Source organism: Micropterus salmoides, unplaced genomic scaffold, assembly GCF_014851395.1.
Source record: "Micropterus salmoides isolate LMB-PRFRI ecotype aquatic unplaced genomic scaffold, ASM1485139v1 Ms_hic_scaffold_13, whole genome shotgun sequence".
Lineage (NCBI taxonomy): Eukaryota > Metazoa > Chordata > Actinopteri > Centrarchiformes > Centrarchidae > Micropterus > Micropterus salmoides.
Window position 1 is genome coordinate 20,060,676 of NW_024040374.1, and position 18,946 is coordinate 20,079,621.

Here is an 18,946-nt window from a genome sequence, read left to right on the forward strand (position 1 = left end):
AAAGTGAAACAGGATGGATAAAATGAGTCCAGATTTAGATACATTTGGTTAAAGGTTTTCAGGGTACTCAACATCTTTTATGCAGTTTGAATAATAAAGGTAGTAATAGTGATTTAATATGTTAATTGAAATACATGTGAATATATTCAAAAAACAACATACAGTCTTTAAACATTGTGAATCAATATATCTAGCAAGAGAACAAGAGATGCTTTGGCTCTGAATAAAGTCCCACCATAATCACCATGACAACCAATTATTCTACATTTATTTATCAAGACATAGTTTGTCACATAACCCAGCAATCAATTCATTATCTTATTCATGCTTATTCATACAGTAACGTCCAAAATTGAGTTCATGTAGTACACTGCTCTGCAGATAGAGTACTTCAAAACCAAAAAAGTCTTTGTGGTAGTACACAAATAAAAAGAATAAAAGGAAAATCAAATCAGAGAATGGTACAATTATCGTCCGTCTCAGCTTGCCGCTGAGCTTCCCGTCTCAACCTTTCTCTTTCCTCCTCCAGTTCTCTTTCACGCTGTTCCTCTAAACGTTTTTTTATATTTGCCATCTCCCTCTCTCTTTCCTCTTCCTCTCTTTTCCTTTCTGCTTCTCTTTCCTCCCTCATCCTCCTCTTCTCCCTCTCCATCCTCTCAATTACCCTCCTTCTTTCCTCCTCTCTCTCTTTCATCTCCCTCTCTCTCTCAGCCTGGAGTTGCTCATACATTTCCTTAATTTCTTTTTCATATTCTTCCTGAAGTTTCCTTTCAAGTTTTTGTTTTTCTTTCTGTATTTGCTCTTCCTTCTCTTTCAGGATGCGTTGTTTCTCCTCTTCAAGTGCCCTCTCGGCCTCTTGGAACATCTCGTTGGTGTAGTGGCTTCCTCCGTTCCTCTGGACTATATTTCTGATCTTCTGGAGCAGCTCAGTGACCTGAGAGCGATTCTTCTTCTCCTTGTTGTTGAAGACATGGTACTGGCCCTTACATCTGCCCACGAGTTCTTGAAGGTCTGAGCTTTCATCCAAGAACTCCTCAATAGTGTTTTCTAAAAGGTCACCACCGGTAAAGAGAACCATGCTGTATCTGTCTGCAGGCCAGCCAAAGATTTCTTGAATCCTTTGCACCGTCTGTTTCTCCTCTTCAGTGTATCTGCCCAACCTGATGACCACCAGGAACACGTGGGGTCCAGGAAGAGCAAAAGAGATGCACTGCCTCATATCTTTAGTTGTTTTATTTATGCCAAACCTGGTGTCAAACAGGCCCGGGGTGTCAATGACAGCAACCTGTTGCCCATCCACCTCAGCTTTGCCCTTTGCACAGTCAACAGTCATGGACTTTGCACTGAACTTTGATTCAAAGCACTGTCGTCCCAGAATGGTGTTTCCAGTGGCACTCTTCCCATTACCAGTCTTCCCCACCATCACTATCCTCAGATCCTCATCATTTGTTCTGGTGCTTCCTGTGTAGAAGAATGAGTGACATTTAAGCTGATGATACACGGGGCAATTTTTTGAGCAATGTTGCTGGGCAAGTCCGACTGTGTGTTGAACGGACAGAGGCGGTGCGGGGAGGGTGGCGGAGTGGCGAGAGAAGGGGATTACGGTAGTAATCTTACCTATTCCCATTGACAGCAACATTGCCCAGCACCATTGCTCTAAACGTTGCTCCGTGTATCATCAGCTTAAGAGCATACATCAGGATATACCCTCTCATGCACATTTGTGGACACTTGTTTCAACTCCATTTTGGGTTAATATATCATGGTTATGTTCCCCCAATCAACCAACACTGTAACAGTGGTTACTCTCTTGTTTTCCAAATATTTATTGCTTATTGACCTCATCAGTTCAAGATAGCCAATTCGGATTGCCATGTGCTAAATGCCTCAGGCATATCTGTGAAAGACTTTTATTCAAGGGGGTCAATCAAGGTAAAAAAAAAAAAAGTAGTACGTAAAGTGTTATTAACATGTTTATGTTTTATAAATTAAAATGTAGTTTTTATATACCAAAAACCAACTGTCCACATATGTGGACGTCATGCCACAGTGGAGTCAGATTGCATTAAGTCTAATTTCTGTAACCTGCTATATCTATTCTACTTTTTCAAAGATGTGATGAATTGTATTATATTTTAATAAAACAGACATTTATCTGAATATAAATAACAATGCAAAAGTGCTAAGGTGTCTCTAAATCAAAGAAAGTAAGCATAGACATTAAAGGCATGATTATTATAAAGCTATAAAATATGAATTTCATTTTCTAATTGTGTAAAATGTTGCAGTCAGAGAATTGAGAAGACACTGGGACGTAGTTTAACTTGCACAAAAACAAAGTAGTATATATGTCAGTTCTCTATAGTCAGCCGGCCAACTTACTTAAAGGCAGCACTTGGTGGTGGAAGGAGTGCAGCACATTCACAAATTTCAATACTACTAAATTATGAACGCTGCAGCCTAGAAAAACACATTATACCAGTACATTTTAAATTTAAACTGTCCCTGCATATAACGAAATATGGATGCAATTGCAAATTAAGCTGTTAGCTGAATTAAATTAAATTATATAATAAATGTGGGATCAAATAAATCAAATCAAACAGAAGTAAATACAACAACAGTCAAAACAAATTAAATACATTTAATTTAAATTTGGGCTTTAAACACTTAATTTCCTGCATTCTGGTGAATTTTTCTGCACCAACTTATTGAGGAAATGTCTTTATTTAAATAAAAGGAAACACAAAATTCAGGGGACAGGTGATAATTCAAAATATAAAAAATATAGTGTAATACAGGCTCTCAGGCATTCTGTATTGCTGTCAGATATGTTTCTCCTGTATATCAACTTTTCTCATTTAATTGCATCCCTGCTGAGTCTGCATGCTTGTAGGCACGACTGAAGTAGCCTAAAGTCTTCAAATGTGCATGTAGCACCTTTTCACCTCAATGATTAATTAATTCACTTTAATTCAGTTAGAAACTCCTGGACCAGAAACGTACAATTCCACTTCTAAATGTCTTGGAGAAAAATAGATCTTATTCTTTAATCTGAACATTGAGTCATATGGAAGACACTTTAAACTATGGGAAATGCATATTGTGCCATCCCAGCATGTTTGTATTTTTGAATAAAATACATTTTTAAAAGCGTTTCACACCTAAATTGTCAGGCCTTGTCACAGACCAATTTGTATGTTTTTTTAGTTTGGCACAAATAGTGTTTCTTATTGATTACAAGTCCCTGATTGTATCTAACATGGTATTATAATTTCTATAAGAAATATAAGCAATGTTTTGGTGTAAGTAGTGAATGGAAAGTCCAGAATAACCGCCAGGCACTTATATAGTTGTAAAAAACTACTTTAACATAGGATATTTTACAAACACATAACGGTGGGTATATACCGCCACCTTCATCTACACAGTTAAAAAAAATTAATTAATCAATATTATCTTAAATATGAAAATTTTTTATCATAATATTTAATGTGACAGTACTGACTGTGGCGTGACAGGGCTGATGGTGTTGTGACAGGACTGACATGTTTGTGTTCTTTATTGGTAAACATTCCTATTTTAATTTCTTATTATGATTATAATGTTAATGTAACATTAGACTAACACAGTTATGTTCAGCCAGTGACATATAATAATGATCAAATGCATAAAAAAATGGCTGACAACTAAGACCAAACATATTTTCATTTCAATAGATTGAGTAGTTATTCGGTTAAAAAAAAAAAGCTTTCTTGTTAATAAAACAGTTTACCACAAGATCCACTGTGCTTTCAGTCATTTCACATGATCTTCATCAGCAAATACTGTAGGCTTTACCAGCTAAGATATTATTATTATTATACATTTGGGTTGAAAATTAACATTTAGATTTAAAATGAGAACATTTGAACATCCTTAATTCTTTGGCAACTGGCAAAATCAATCTGCTGATGAAGATCATATGATCAAAAGCATTATAACAGCTATGCTGAAGTAAAGTAAAGTATATGTGGGTCAAAGTTGTCTTTGAAAAGCTATCAGATTCAAAACGTTTGTCTATGAGCATGAAAAAAGCTTCAAATTTAAAGTGTAATGTCTATTTATTCAAATAATGTTTTGATATGGAATGCGTTAAATACATATTATTTATTAGAAAGGTAATAAAAAGGAACAATGCCATTAATTTGAAAGGCTGTGTCACAAGGCAGTCAGGCCCTGTCACAGTGTGACACAGTGTGACAGGGCCTGACTGTCAGCCATTTTAACTGCCATTGCTCAGCCTGTTAATATGCTAACAGCAAAACTGTTAGCATGCAAGAAAGGAATTTCAGTAACCTTTGTCGACATGTATTGGATTTACAAAAATGTTATTCTTTTCTGAGAATATTAACGTGACAGGGCCTGACCCTTTAGCCTGTCCTCCTCCTCAAAAAACATTCAAAATCACTCACCCTTTTTTTTAGCATCACCTAGATCAAATTAGGTCAATTCCACTGAGTCATAACCTTAAAGGCGTATTGCATACTTTTTATATACTGTTTTATGTAACCGTGACAGGACAAAAACATGGGGACAGTCATAAAATACTATTTATTTATAAAATGGATGTATAATTTCATGTTTTTAATCAATTAATGTTAATAATAACTTATTTTTAATTAATGGTGTTTTTTTATAACAGTTTTTATCATAACAAAACTATGAAAGATGTAGCTCAAATTTGGCTGAGGACAGTCAGGATTTGTATTTTTCAAAATACTTTAAATAAAGAAAAAAACATCTGGGACCCTAATGAATAACATATTCATTCAGCTGGTAAACCCAACCCCTCCTTGTGCATCATTGGAAGTAATGATGACTGAATTGTTTTTATCTTATTTTACCAATAAGGTGGTGTCAATCAGAGCCTCTATTACCCCCGCGGCCTCTTACTCAGAGGTTCCTCACCAGCAACAAGAGAGTTTTAACCAGTTTTATCCCATCGACTTTTCTGAGCTTTTAAAAACCGTATCACAAATGAGAGTGTCCTCCAGCCCACTTGATGTAATACCTACAAAATTTTTACTGAAAGTAATGGATTCTGTTGGGCCCCATTTGATCTCTGTTTTCAACAGCTCCCTATCTACTGGTTGTGTCCCTGATTATTTTAAAACGGCTTGCGTGAACCCACTTTTAAAGACACCTGGTTTAGATCCCTCCCTCCCACATAATTTGAGACCAATTTCAAAACTGCCTTTTATTGCAAAGATTCTAGAAAGAATTGTGTCCAAACAGCTGCTCACTGTACTGGAAAATAACAAATTATTTGAAAAATTTCAATCTGGTTTCAGAAAGTACCACAGCACTGAGACTGCCCTGCTTAAAGTCACCAATGACCTTTTCATGTCTGCTGATGAAGGCATGTGCTCAGTCCTGGTACTCCTGGACCTTAGCGCTGCTTTTGACACCATTGATCACAACATCATGTTAGACAGACTGAGGCACTGGGTGGGGATCTCTGGTACTGCCCTAGAATGGTTTTCATCCTACCTGTCAAATAGGAAGTTTTGTGTGTCTGTAAACAACTATGTCTCCTCATTCTGTCCAGTTAAATATGCTGTCTGAAAGCGTCAGTTATGACGCATTGAGATGTTGGAACAGCTGCTAGTTAATGTAGCTAGCCACTGTACAAATGTATTTAGTTATCCTAACTTTACACTTGTGAGCTGTCTGTGATATTTCCTGTGTCTCACTTGGCCCTGATTCTCCCTGCAACATATGTTTGTGAACACAGAGCTGTCTTCAATGCAAACTCTGATGACATGCCGCTGGCCTAACAAAGTCTTTTTACCATGTGAGTTTTAGAATATATTATGTCTACTAGCTATCCATACAACTTACGAGCTCATCCTCCTCAGTTTGTTCTATTCCTGCTCCTGTGACCTCTGTCCTCTTCCTCTTAAAATACTGCAGGATGCTCGTCTGTGTGACAATTCACTACTTTTTAATTGTTTATGGACACGTAGCAGAGACACATGCACACCTCCTGGCACAAGTTTTTAAGATCAAGGATGGTCACAGATGGAGGCAAAAAAGTGGCCCAGGAGTTTGTCCCTGGTCAGCCCGCTCTCCAGACAAAGCATTTATCTGGGTCTTTAGAGACCTTTATTCCTGCCTTCTTGAGAATTTTATGCAAGTTGAGTACATAACTAAATTAACCTTTAAAATACATTTTCAAAACTAGAAACATCCCTGTAACACCCTTAAAGTAATCACTTCAGCTGAGCCCTTAGAGTAGATAACTAAATAAGTCATATCATCAATCTTACCATAAACTGCTGGCTTTGACTCTGTTCTGCTATTGACCTCATCTCTGCTGTCAAGTCTCATAATCACCATGACAGCACTAGTAGTGGTGCTGCTGGCCAGTGGCAGGTAGAGTACTCAAAATCTTTACTCAAGAAAAAGCACAATTACTCCCATAAAAGGAAAAGGAAAACAAATGACAAACCTACTCATGTATAAATATAATAATATATTTTATCTGCTGTTCATCAGGTTTGAAACAGCTGCAACATGGTTATTTCTAGGGAATGCAATTTGCTTTGCTGGTTGATTATCTTTAGCCATTTCTGTTTAAATAATTATTTTACCTTTTAAATCTCTATGAATGTGTTGATAAGATCACCTTAAAATATCAGGCTTGCTGCCCAGCCACTATTGTTGCCTGTATCTTATTATGGACATGTAGCCAACCAAACCGCTTGCTTTGCAGCAGCACATGCAGCCAAAACAATCTGATTATTCCTAAAGCATCTAAATAATCTTTACAACGCAAATAATGATTGTGGCAGTAACACGGAGCTCGTTGTTGAAGCAGGTAAAACTACATACAGAGGAAGCTGTGCGTCATGCCTAAAGCCCAACAGGACTGTTTTATCCACCATATTTTCTCTCTCTGTGCATCTCCAATATGATTGTTTCCTGAATAAATAACAGCTGGTAGCTGCTGAGTGAAAGCCAAGATTAGTTTCACCGGCGACATTCTGTTCACATCGCTATTAAACAGTAGGCTATGAAAAAACAACAAAAAAACCGCAACACAAAACAGGCGAATATCCATCAGAAGAAAGCGATGCTCTTTTCAACAACAGGATACTGTTAATTTATCAGAATCATTCTAGTGATCATCAGACTTAGATGTTACTGTGTGAACTGTACGTTTTCTCTGCAGGGACTAAAGACGCTATTAATGCGCCGTTAATGGAAAATGAAAGTAGGTGCCGGCCGGCTAGTTAAAGAGCGACGCAGGCTGCTTTCCAACAGGCCACCAGTGCCATGGTGAGTGTAAGTGTTGTTGCATAAATACTTGTGTTTTCATGATGCACAGTTCATAATTGCTGTTATAATTTCATGTAACAAATATAACTTAATTTGGTGTAAAGATAAAATGTAATTCATGTTTAAGAACTAAAGGGTAGAATAAGCTGCTAAATGATATGTGGTTAACAGTGTATCTATCTCATTCTGTATATTTACGTTTGTCCCGGAACTAATGTTTTCTGTCTGTGTTACCGCTACAACGGTTTAAGTCGACACTCACTGCCTTGAATTCCGGCGGAGCAGATAGCTCCGATGCTTGTTAAACTGCATTAAAGTTAAAAATGTGGTTTGAAGTTAATGCAGACGACCAAATGGACATTCAAGAGACTTCAAAGAACTTAGTAACCTCTTTTCACGACAAGCGGCCAACGAGGTATTATTATATTGTTTTATTGATCTGGATGTTGTTTGTATTTTCTCTGCTAAGCTATAATGTATTGATTTATTTGTACTGTGTTCACTTACAATGTAGTTCTCACGGCGTATAAGGCATATACGACGTTCAAGGCGTACATGGTGTGAAGCTGGATGTACCAAAGAGACCCGATGTGCCCACAGCAATAAACGCCCGTTGCAAAGAACTGACCTGTGTCTGTGTTGTCGCGAAGAGAGCTACAGTGAGAACTCGACCTGCTCGGCGCGGGTATGAGAGAAGACGAGATTACGGCGGGTAACGACGTGATGAAGATCCAGCATGTAAGATAAGCAAAGCCCAGGACACACTGTCGACATAGCTACCACAAGCAAATGTTATAAGACTTTGTTAAAAGGTGCGACTTTCCGTATAAAGGCCAGAAAGAGCTCTACCAAAGCCATCTTAAGTCAAGTGGTGTGAGAAGTGGTTTAACTTGGAAATTGCAGTTAAGGATTTAAGTCTATTACCCTTGCATACTGTTTAGCCTGTGTTTAAGAAAATATCTAATGTGCTGGTATTCATGATTGTTACATGCAACAAATCTAAAAGGAAGAAAGTTCAACCCCTTAAGCAAATTAACACGTTTCAGTAAGGTTAAAGGAAAGTACATTGTAATTTATTTTCTTTATTTATACTTTGAAAGGTAACAGAAGTTAAAGTATAACTTAAGCTAAGTTTAAAGAGTAATTTCATTGATGTTTTTTCAATTTCAAGTGTAAAAACAAGTGTTTTGATGCCTTTTGAGCATATTTAATTCACAATTAAGGTTTATGTTAATTAAGGTTTGTGTTTTGCCAAACTAATTCCTAGTTTAAGCTAACTTGAAGTCTAAACAAGTTTAAATACTGACACAGTTTGTGGTACAACATTTACGTATTCAGAGTTAGACTTCGCTCACTGTCTTCACACATCTGTTAAGATTCAAATAATTACTAAAATTTCCTAGTTAATCACACTTAGCCTACTGTAGCTTACACACAGCCCAAAATGTCAAACTCAAGTCCTGAGACCTGTCATGAGAATAGAAAATCATCTGCTCAAGCCGAAACTATAGACATTGGAGCTACAGAAGATGTAGAAAGGCTACGAAGAAGCGAAAGAACCCGAACCCTAACAGAAAAGGGAAAAGAATTCGAAGAAGAAAAGCTAAAGAGCATACAACGTCGGTATAGAATACTCTATGAGAAGTGGAGGTATCACGCAAGAACAAGCAAAGAAATACTGAATGATGAGGCCTCCGAAGACGAATTGTATGAGCTAATTGAGAACATGAAAGCTACGTGTTCTGATGTAAAGATGGTTTACGAAGAATTACGTAGAGTCCAAGCTCCTGAAGCAGAACTGCGACGTAGAGTAGACACATGTATATCGCTGTCAGGATTTATCATTCAAAAGGCAGAAAGGCATCTTAAAGGCATCACAACAGAAGATCCCTGGCCTGATGTTGGATCGATCCTGAACTCTACATGTTCTCCATCAAGACCACTGTCACATCAATCACAATGTGGTTCTGTCAACTCTAGCTTCCACTCGCTTAAAAAACATGAGGCTGCTGCCGAAGCTGCTGCATCGCAGGAGGTTTTAGCGGTGTTGGATGAACAAGAAAAGGAAATGACAGAACTTCAAAGGTTAGAGGTTGAAGATAAGCAACGACTGGCACAGTTTGAGTCTGAGAACCTTGCTAGACAGCAAGCGATGCAAGAGCAGCGTAGAAAACTCGAACGTCTTGAAGAAGTGAAGAAACTGAATGCCGCAAGAGCTCGAGTAAAGGTCTACGACCAAATCGAAGAAAACTTCAAAGCGATTGACTTGCCTCATACTGTTGCATTAGCAGGAGAACCTCAAACACTCTATGCTTCAAGTCCCCCATTCATTCCTCCATCTCTACCAGTCGCATCACAAATTCTCAATGCCTCAAGTCCCCCATTCAGTCCTCCATCCCTACCAGTCGCATCACAAACTCTTCTTGCCTCAAACACCCCGTTCATTCCTCAATCTCTTCCAGCTACAATGCAAGCCCTTCATAGTCCACAAAGCCTTCAACTGGTATCTCAAGCCCCATCAACTTTAGTGCCCATACCTCAAGTGCAGAACAGCTCTGATTTGGTCAACGTTCTAGCAGAAGCTATAAGTGCTAATCGTCTTCCAACTCCAGAGCCCTCATTATTCACTGGAGATCCTTTGAAATTCAAAGATTGGCAATTATCCTTTGAAGCGCTAATCAATAGGAAAAACATTCCAAAGAACGAAAAACTGTACTACCTTAGAAAGTACCTTGGTGGCGCTGCAAAGAAAGCTGTAGAAGGATTTGTCCTACTAGGAACGGAATCAGCATACGACTCAGCCTGGCAGCTGCTGGAAAAGCGTTTCGGAGACCCTTTCGTGATTGGGAAGTCCTTCAGAAACAAGCTGCACGCATGGCCAAAAATAAGCTCTAAGGATGGGTTTGAACTAAGAGAATTTGCAGACTTTCTTAGGAGCTGTGAAACAGCAATGCCCTACATTAGAACATTGGAAGTTCTGAACGACTGCAATGAGAGTCAAAAAATCCTACTGAAATTGCCTGACTGGTTGGTATCCAGATGGAATCGCAAGGCAATGGAAGTCAGACAAACAAGAGCTGAGTATCCACCGTTCAAAGAGTTCGTAGAATTTCTGTCGAAGGAAGCAGATCTTGCTTGTGATCCCATATCTTCGGTACAGGCGCTGAAGAATGTGGAAAGTGAGAAACCAAGGTACCCACGAAACCAACCCATACAAGCTAAAACACTGTCTACAAACACAACAGAGAGCAGCATTCCATCGTGTGGTTTCTGCAAAAGAACAGGGCATGTTCTCGCCAAGTGTAGAAGGTTCCTTGAAAAGACAGTTCAAGAGCGCGTCAAGTTTGTACAGGTGGAGAAGCTTTGCTTTGGATGTCTAAAGGCTGGTCATCATTCGAGAAGATGTGATAACAAGAACACATGCGAAAGGTGCCAGAGGAGACATCCAACATGTTTGCACGATGACAAGGTCAGTGAACGTCAAAGGTCATCACCTCTAAAGGGAGAAGAACACTTAAAGTACAAGGCAAACATCAAAGAGATGACTGCAACTGCAACCACAAACAGAGTCGTACAAGACGGCGTAAGCACACAAACCTCTTCAATTGTTCCTGTCTGGATCTCATCCACAAAACGACCAGATCAAGAAGTTCTTGTCTATGCGCTCCTAGACACACAGAGCGACACAACCTTTATTCTAGATGAAGTGGCCCAGGAGCTCAACACAAACAAAGAAAATGTCAGTTTGCGACTATCCACAATGTCTACAAGGTCGACAGTCATACCCTGTCAAAAGCTAACAAACCTGCAAGTGAGAGGATACAACTTAGAGAAAAGGATTCCATTACCATCACTTTTCACACGAGAGTTTATCCCAGCCGACAGATCGCACATTCCAACCTCTGAAACAGCACTAAAATGGCCTCATCTGGAACAATTAGCAGACAAGATTCCACCACCATTGGACTGCGAAGTAGGCCTATTGATTGGTTATAACTGTCAGCAAGCTCTTCTACCAAGGGAAATCCTGGCGGGCAAAGAGAACCATCCATACGCGCAGAGAACTGATCTCGGCTGGAGCATAGTCGGCTGCTCAAATCTAGAAAGTGACTGCAGTGATGCAATAGGAACCAGTCATAGAATCATAGTGCGACAGGTGACGCCTGCAGTGCATCAATCAGTTGAGTTAAAGAGAGAAGTACACTTTGCCTGCAGAACTCAGGTCAAAGAGATTAGTCCAACAGACATCATCAAGGTTCTCGAATTCGATTTCGCAGATCACACTACGGATGACAACCTCGTTTCTCAGGAAGACCTTCTTTTCTTGTCCAAGGTAGAGAAGGGTATAAAGCACAAGGAAGATGGCCACTACGAACTACCACTTCCTTTCAAGACGGACAAACCTAATCTCCCAGACAATAAGCAATGTGCTGTTCGAAGGCTCGCCTCTTTAGAGCGAAAGTTGAGAAAAAATGAGCAGTATAACAAGGATTATGTCCGTTTCATGAATGACATAATAACTCTAGGAGATGCTGAGAAGGTCCCATGGAATGAACTCGATAATCAATCAGTGTGGTACATTCCGCACCATGGAGTCTATCACCCCCACAAACCTGGGAAGATCCGTGTCGTTTTCGACTGTTCAGCACGTTTCCAAGAAACCTCTCTAAATGATCATCTTCTGACCGGGCCAGATCTGACCAACACATTAGTCGGAGTACTATTTCGATTTAGAAAGGGTCCAATAGCCATTATGTGCGACATTGAAAGAATGTTTCATCAATTTCATGTCGCAAAGGAACACCAAGACTACTTAAGATTCCTCTGGTGGGACAAAGGCGATCTGGACTCGAAACCCTCAGTGTACAGAATGAAAGTGCACTTGTTTGGAGCAGCATCGTCCCCTGGCTGCTCCAACTTTGGACTCAAACATCTGGCATCTCAGGGTCATGGAATGTTCAGCGAGGAGTCCATCAAGTTCATCCAAAGAAGCTTCTATGTTGACGATGGCTTAATAAGCGTAAAAACAATCGATGAAGCCATTCATCTGGTGGAAGAGTCTAGAGCCTTGTGCAGAACAGGAAATCTTCGGCTGCACAAGTTTGTGTCCAATGAAAAGGAAGTAACCGCCGCAATACCACCAGAAGAACGTGCACAGACCAAAGATCAAGATATGGCCTTAGGAGAATTTCACATCGAGCGAGCACTTGGAGTTCAGTGGTGCATCGAAACTGATGAATTCAAATTCAGAGTCGTGGTTAAAGAGAGCCCACTGACAAGAAGAGGAGTTCTCTCTACAGTCGCCTCTGTCTACGATCCGTTAGGGTTTGTAGCCCCCTTTATATTAGTCGGCAAACAGATCCTGCAAGAGCTATGTAGAGAAAAGGTAGGCTGGGATGAAGATCTTCCCGAACACATTCTGCCAAGATGGGAGTTATGGCTTAAGGATTTGCCACACCTGGCAGCACTGAATGTTCCAAGAAGTTACCTTCCATCACATTTTGACTCAGTCATGCGTTATGAGTTACACAACTTTTCAGATGCAAGTCTCAATGGATACGGTGCATGTTCTTATCTCCGAGCAATAAGTGAAACAGGACAGATCAGTTGTTCACTTGTCATGGGGAAGGCAAGAGTAGCCCCTACCAAGCTAACGACCATCCCGAGACTTGAATTGTCATCAGCTGTGACTTCAGTGCGCAACGGCGATGTTGTAAAAAGGGAGCTTGAGATTGAGAACTTAGAAGAGTATTACTGGACTGATTCGAAGGTGGTTCTTGGCTATGTGAACAATGATGCAAAGAGGTTCCACACATTCGTAGCCAATCGGATCCAACGTATAAGAGCTAGCACGAATCCTGAACAATGGCGACATGTCAGCTCTGGAAATAATCCAGCCGACCATGCCTCAAGAGGACTGACTTCGGTTCAGTTGAAGGAGTCGAACTGGCTGAAAGGACCTGACTTTCTTTGGCAGCAGAATCTTCCATGTAAAGAGGAAATGGTGGGAGAAGTTGAAATGACCGATCCTGAGCTTCGCAAAGCCCATGTTCATGCAGTCAAGATGAAAGAGGTGAATTCACTGGTGAAGCGCTTTACAAAGTTTTCGGACTGGTCCAGAGCAGTGAGAGCGGCTGCTAGGCTAAAGAGATTCATCAGAGAATTCAAAGGACATCAGCCAAGAACAAAGGAAGCAACTAGCCTTGAAGAAAGAAGAGAAGCCGAAATCTTTATTATCAAGCTGGTGCAAGAAGAAGCTTTTGCTGAAGACATTCAGAAAATCAAGCTCCAGAAAGAAAACACCCTGAACAAGCGTAACAAGTTACGCCAGCTGAATGCCTTCTTGGATAAGGACAATGTTCTCAGAGTGGGAGGACGATTATCTCGATCAGCCTTACACCATGACGTAAAACATCCGGCAATACTTCCGAAGAAATCTCATGTGTCAGCCCTTCTAGTCAAACACTATCACGAGCGTGTACATCACCAAGGAAGAGGCATGACCATGAACGAGCTGCGCGCAAATGGAATATGGATTCTTGGTTGCGGAAGTGCTGTCTCCTCACACATTTATAAATGCGTAACTTGCAGGAGATACAGAAGAGCCACAGAAGTCCAAAAAATGGCAGATCTCCCGGAAGAGAGAACAGAAATGTCCCCTCCTTTTACCTATTGCGGACTCGATTGCTTTGGCCCCTTCATCGTAAAGGAAGGAAGGAAAGAGTTGAAACGCTATGGATTGTTGTTTACTTGCTTATGCTCCAGAGCAGTACATATAGAAACACTAGACGACTTAACAACAGACGCTTTCATGAACGCGCTTCGAACATTTGTAGCTATTAGAGGACCTGTGCGTCAATTGAGATGCGATCAGGGAACAAATTTCATGGGTGCCAGGAGACTGTTTTCTGAATTGCTTAAAGGAATTGACCAAGAACGTCAACGAGCATTCGGTTGCGAATTTGTAACGAACGTCCCATCAGCAAGTCATATGGGTGGAGTTTGGGAGCGTCAAATTCGAACTATCCGAAGTAGGCCTGGGCGAAAAATCGATTGAATGAATTAATTCGAATTTTTTGTTGCGGATGATTTAAAAAATAAGTAAATCGAGTTTTTGTGTAATAGCACATTTTTGGCTCCCCGGGGTTTCCGTAGTGTTCGTTTCCCATAGCGACAACATCATACACTAAACAGCAACAGCAAGCGACAAAATGGCTACCGGTGAGAGCGGGAAGTTTGTTCCCAAGAAAGGAATAAAGTCATCTGTTGTTTGGAACTGGTATGGGTTTGCTGCGACAGATGTGGAACAACAGACACCACGCTGCAACATTTGCATAAAGCCTATCGCAGTGAAAGGCAGCAGCACCACAAACCTATTCCAACACCTGAAACAGAGACATCCAGCCGAATATGAAAAATGCCAGTCTCTCCGCGATGAACAAAGCCGCACTGACCAACAAACCTTATTGCTTTCCTTAAGTAGGGGGGGAAATCGGAAAAAATCGTAAATTGAATTAAAAAAAATAAAATCAGAGATTTTATTTTAGGCCATATCGCCCAGCCCTAATCCGAAGCATCTTAACCGTTATGCTCGACAAATCCGCAAGCAGACTTGACACCACATCGCTGAGAACGTTTCTCTACGAAACAATGGCTATAATCAACAGCAGACCGTTAAGTGTTGAACATCTTCATGATCCCAATGGACCAGAACCTCTCACACCCAACCATATTCTAACGATGAAATCATCAGTTATTCTGCCCCCTCCCGGGCAGTTTTGCAAAGAAGATCTCTATTTGCGCAAACGTTGGAGAAGAGTGCAGTTCTTAGCTGATGAATTCTGGCAAAGATGGAAGCGGGAATACTTGCTAAACCTTCAACAACGACAGAAATGGCAAAGAACAACACGGAATTCACAAGTGGATGACATTGTGATTCTACAAGATGACAGCTCTCCAAGAAACGAATGGAAGCTTGCCAGGGTCGTAGAAGTTCACCCTAGTGCAGACAGTATGGTGCGGAAGTTGAAGCTACTAGTCGGAGACACTACTGATAAAGGACAGCCACTAACTAAAAGAATCTACCTCGAAAGGCCCATTCACAAAGTAGTTACCTTACTTGAATCTAACTGAGTCACATACACAAGATTACATTCATTCAGTCTTACAACACCTTTAATTGACCTTCCACGTATAGAAATCCTACATTTCAAGTTAATTAGGGATTTGGTGGGAGTGTAAGTGTTGTTGCATAAATACTTGTGTTTTCATGATGCACAGTTCATAATTGCTGTTATAATTTCATGTAACAAATATAACTTAATTTGGTGTAAAGATAAAATGTAATTCATGTTTAAGAACTAAAGGGTAGAATAAGCTGCTAAATGATATGTGGTTAACAGTGTATCTATCTCATTCTGTATATTTACGTTTGTCCCGGAACTAATGTTTTCTGTCTGTGTTACCGCTACAACGGTTTAAGTCGACACTCACTGCCTTGAATTCCGGCGGAGCAGATAGCTCCGATGCTTGTTAAACTGCATTAAAGTTAAAAATGTGGTTTGAAGTTAATGCAGACGACCAAATGGACATTCAAGAGACTTCAAAGAACTTAGTAACCTCTTTTCACGACAAGCGGCCAACGAGGTATTATTATATTGTTTTTATTGATCTGGATGTTGTTTGTATTTTCTCTGCTAAGCTATAATGTATTGATTTATTTGTACTGTGTTCACTTACAATGTAGTTCTCACGGCGTATAAGGCATATACGACGTTCAAGGCGTACATGGTGTGAAGCTGGATGTACCAAAGAGACCCGATGTGCCCACAGCAATAAACGCCCGTTGCAAAGAACTGACCTGTGTCTGTGTTGTCGCGAAGAGAGCTACAGTGAGCGCTCACTGGATTTCAGTTTTCAGTTGAACAATAAAGCCTTTAACTGAAAAGGTATTTGCCTGATTTATAATTCGATCTTCATATCTGTGTATATATAAGCGCCGTCTCTGTACCAAAGAGGAGACCTGCGCTCTTCTGCGTAACTGCGCCCCCACAGCCTGCAGACAGCTCATTCGGTTAAAGAAGCCTATTGCAGATTACAGACTGGTTAAATTATGAAGGTGTGAAAGGAAAATGAAGCGAATTAAAAGTAGATTACTGGCCCACAGAAAATACTGGAGTAAAGAGTAAAAGTAGGCTGCAGTTTCAAAAAGGAACGTTAAAAGGTGTCAATTAGGCTACTTCTTTTATTTTATTTATTTTGCAAAATTATGTTACTTGTAACACGTCACTACCCACCCTGCAGCAGGCGTCCTCACTGCTGTCTTCAGGTACAAAAAGAACAGCACAAAAGAAATGTAATATTGAGGCACTTTGCCGCACCTGCCTTGAGCAAACTCTTTTTTTCTCCCATAACTTTTCAGCACCGCATTTGCCTTTTGAAACATGTTTTCTTTAGGTCTACATGATTTTTGTTAATCATGTCTGATGCGGAGTGTGTGATTGATTGATTAGTCACTCAAAGCGCCTGGCTATGAGCCAACTCCAAAATCGCCAAAAAAAAAAGTGAGGGGGACAAAACACAGATTTTGAAATGTGGGGGGGACATGTCCCCCTCATGTACAATGGTTCCTATACGCGTATGGCTCACAGCTGCTTCAGAGGAAAGCATCCTGATCCTGTGGTCACGTTACGTGAACTTCATACATAATGTAGCAATATTATAGCAGTAGCCTCCTGCAAGACAGGCTGCCTCATGAGGATTATTTCATATTAACACGGATTTATTATTATTTTTTGATGTTTCTGAGCTATTCGGTGCTTTAGTCAAAACATTCAGGGATAAAGCCCCGGGAAAATGACCTGGTGACGCCGGTGGAATCACAGTTAGCTGTGATCACTTCAATATCACCATCAAATAATTAAACTTTAAAACATCCATACATAAGATACAGTATCATAACATACCTAAGTTGCTGCTCATGTTGTAATAGTTGCTGGTCATGTTTGAGTTGAAGATTACGAAGTATCGCAGATGAAGTGAAGACACTGAGTTCAGACTGGCTGCTGCAGCCCTCTTTAAAATGGCCCAAACCACACCCACATCTAGCTGCACTGTTTACACAATAAAAGTGAAACTGAAGCTCCATGTGGAAGTTTCAGTTTCATTATTATATAGATGGGAATATCAGGGTTTTTCCTGCTGCAAAATGAGATGGAGGTGTTACCAGCCAGATCACTGGCACACACGTGCATGTGTATTACCATGCATTCAATGGACTCAAACAACCACTTTTTTAAGAGTTCTAATAATGATGTGATTGAAGATGACAAGATGACAATCATCATGTTAAAGCATAGTTTATAATAAAAATAAAGGCACGCTGTTCAACATGAAATCAAATTCAACATAAAAGCTAATGTGTTCATTTACACAGTTAACAAACAGCAAGACGTTTAAATATGACTTAAGCATCTGCAACTTTCTATCCCATTAGTATTTGTTTTTGCTGAAGCATGTCACACAACATGGTTAAGCTCTGTTTGAGACGAGAACATCAAATACCTACTGATATACTGAATGTCTTGTAAAACTATTTGATGTTGCTGGCAGAATATTATTTACAGAAATGTTGGTTTCCTCATGTTTTTGAAGCATTTAAAAGTTAATTTTAAAAAAAGGATTGTATTTTAAAGGTTCAGTGTAGGATATAAGTTTTAGTGGCATCTAGTGGTGAGGTTTGCGATTTGCAACCTATGGCTGATCAAACACTCACCCCTCCCTTTCCAAGCGCCCCTTTGCAGTGCATTTCTGATTGGTCTAAGTTGAGTTTTGCTGCTACTGCTCATCTCTTTTCCACCATTGACTCAAACAAAAAACAAACACCCTGACAGCACACAGAAGTCTTGCTGATGTAGGCCTGAGATCGTACGTCAGCATTGTATTTATAGCACTGAAATAGCAGCCAGTGTGCAACTAGTCCTGCTGTGTGTCTAACAGCTGATGTAGTTAGTCTAAATACTGCGTCCAGAGTTGTTTTAAGTTTTACAAGGAGCAGAGGTAGTTCTCCTCCTCTTCAAAACAAATGAACCAGCTGATTACAACAGGTAATGAAGCACATTATCGTCGGTTTGTCTGACGATCAGGCTTACGTAACCTGCAGGGTGCTAATATCCCCTAGGTATATCAGAAGATATCTAGGTTCTTTGAGGAGGCTAATTACACAGGGTATCGGCAAAGCACCCAATGATACCATTTAACTCCCCGCTTAATGAAACACACACCAACTTATTTGGTCAGTCCGCTCAGTTCAAGTCTATTGTACAGTCTCACAAAAAAAACAACAACAACCGGAATACTCCATTAACACACCGGTTTGGACCGGTTCAGCAGCTTGAGAAGAATCTCTGTTTCGTTATCTTCACTAACTAACTAAATTTTAACCACGTAGTTAGCTTTGGTGAACTTCCTACACGAGGCTGTGTGCTAAGGCCACTAACGTGCTTGTGTCGCATGTGTCTCTACCGGAAAATAAACAGGAACTCTGCAACAGGTGGTTTCAAGCACACTCCCTACAGAGCCACTAGGAGGTACCAACGGACTATAAAACTTAAAGTAGCTGTTC

The 18,946-nt window shown here is 40.1% G+C and overlaps 2 protein-coding genes and 1 long non-coding RNA gene across 3 annotated transcripts; 2 read left to right on the forward strand and 1 right to left on the reverse strand.

Moving 5' to 3' along the window:
- Positions 1 to 89: 89 nt before the first annotated feature.
- LOC119900814 (GTPase IMAP family member 4-like) lies at positions 90 to 17,409 on the reverse strand. The gene is made up of 2 exons (XM_038716073.1): positions 17,289 to 17,409; positions 90 to 1,461 (listed from the first exon to the last, which is right to left on the reverse strand). Exons 1-2 carry the CDS (start codon positions 17,323 to 17,325, stop codon positions 452 to 454), a joined length of 1,047 nt encoding a protein of 348 aa, XP_038572001.1. The 5' UTR covers positions 17,326 to 17,409; the 3' UTR covers positions 90 to 451.
- On the forward strand, positions 7,330 to 7,947 carry LOC119900818. Its single transcript, XR_005444108.1, has 2 exons — positions 7,330 to 7,738; positions 7,838 to 7,947. It is a non-coding gene; the product is annotated as an uncharacterized LOC119900818 (long non-coding RNA).
- LOC119900808 lies at positions 8,347 to 16,179 on the forward strand. The gene is made up of 3 exons (XM_038716063.1): positions 8,347 to 14,354; positions 14,897 to 15,969; positions 16,070 to 16,179. The coding sequence occupies exons 1-2, from the start codon at positions 8,768 to 8,770 to the stop codon at positions 15,454 to 15,456; spliced, it is 6,147 nt and encodes a 2,048-aa protein (XP_038571991.1). The 5' UTR covers positions 8,347 to 8,767; the 3' UTR covers positions 15,457 to 15,969; positions 16,070 to 16,179.
- Positions 17,410 to 18,946: the final 1,537 nt, after the last annotated feature.

What these genes read in the sequence shown, in the direction of transcription:
- LOC119900808 (XM_038716063.1), top strand. Translation starts at nt 8,768, where the DNA reads ATGTCAAACTCAAGTCCTGAGACCTGTCATGAGAATAGAAAATCATCT. An exon ending in TCAAATTCGAACTATCCGAA is followed by an intron (nt 14,355 to 14,896) that starts GTAGGCCTGGGC and finishes CCCTAATCCGAA; the next exon opens with GCATCTTAACCGTTATGCTC.
- LOC119900814 (XM_038716073.1), bottom strand. Translation starts at nt 17,325, where the DNA reads ATGACCAGCAACTATTACAACATGAGCAGCAACTTAG. An exon ending in CAACATGAGCAGCAACTTAG is followed by an intron (nt 1,462 to 17,288) that starts GTATGTTATGAT and finishes TCTTCTACACAG; the next exon opens with GAAGCACCAGAACAAATGAT.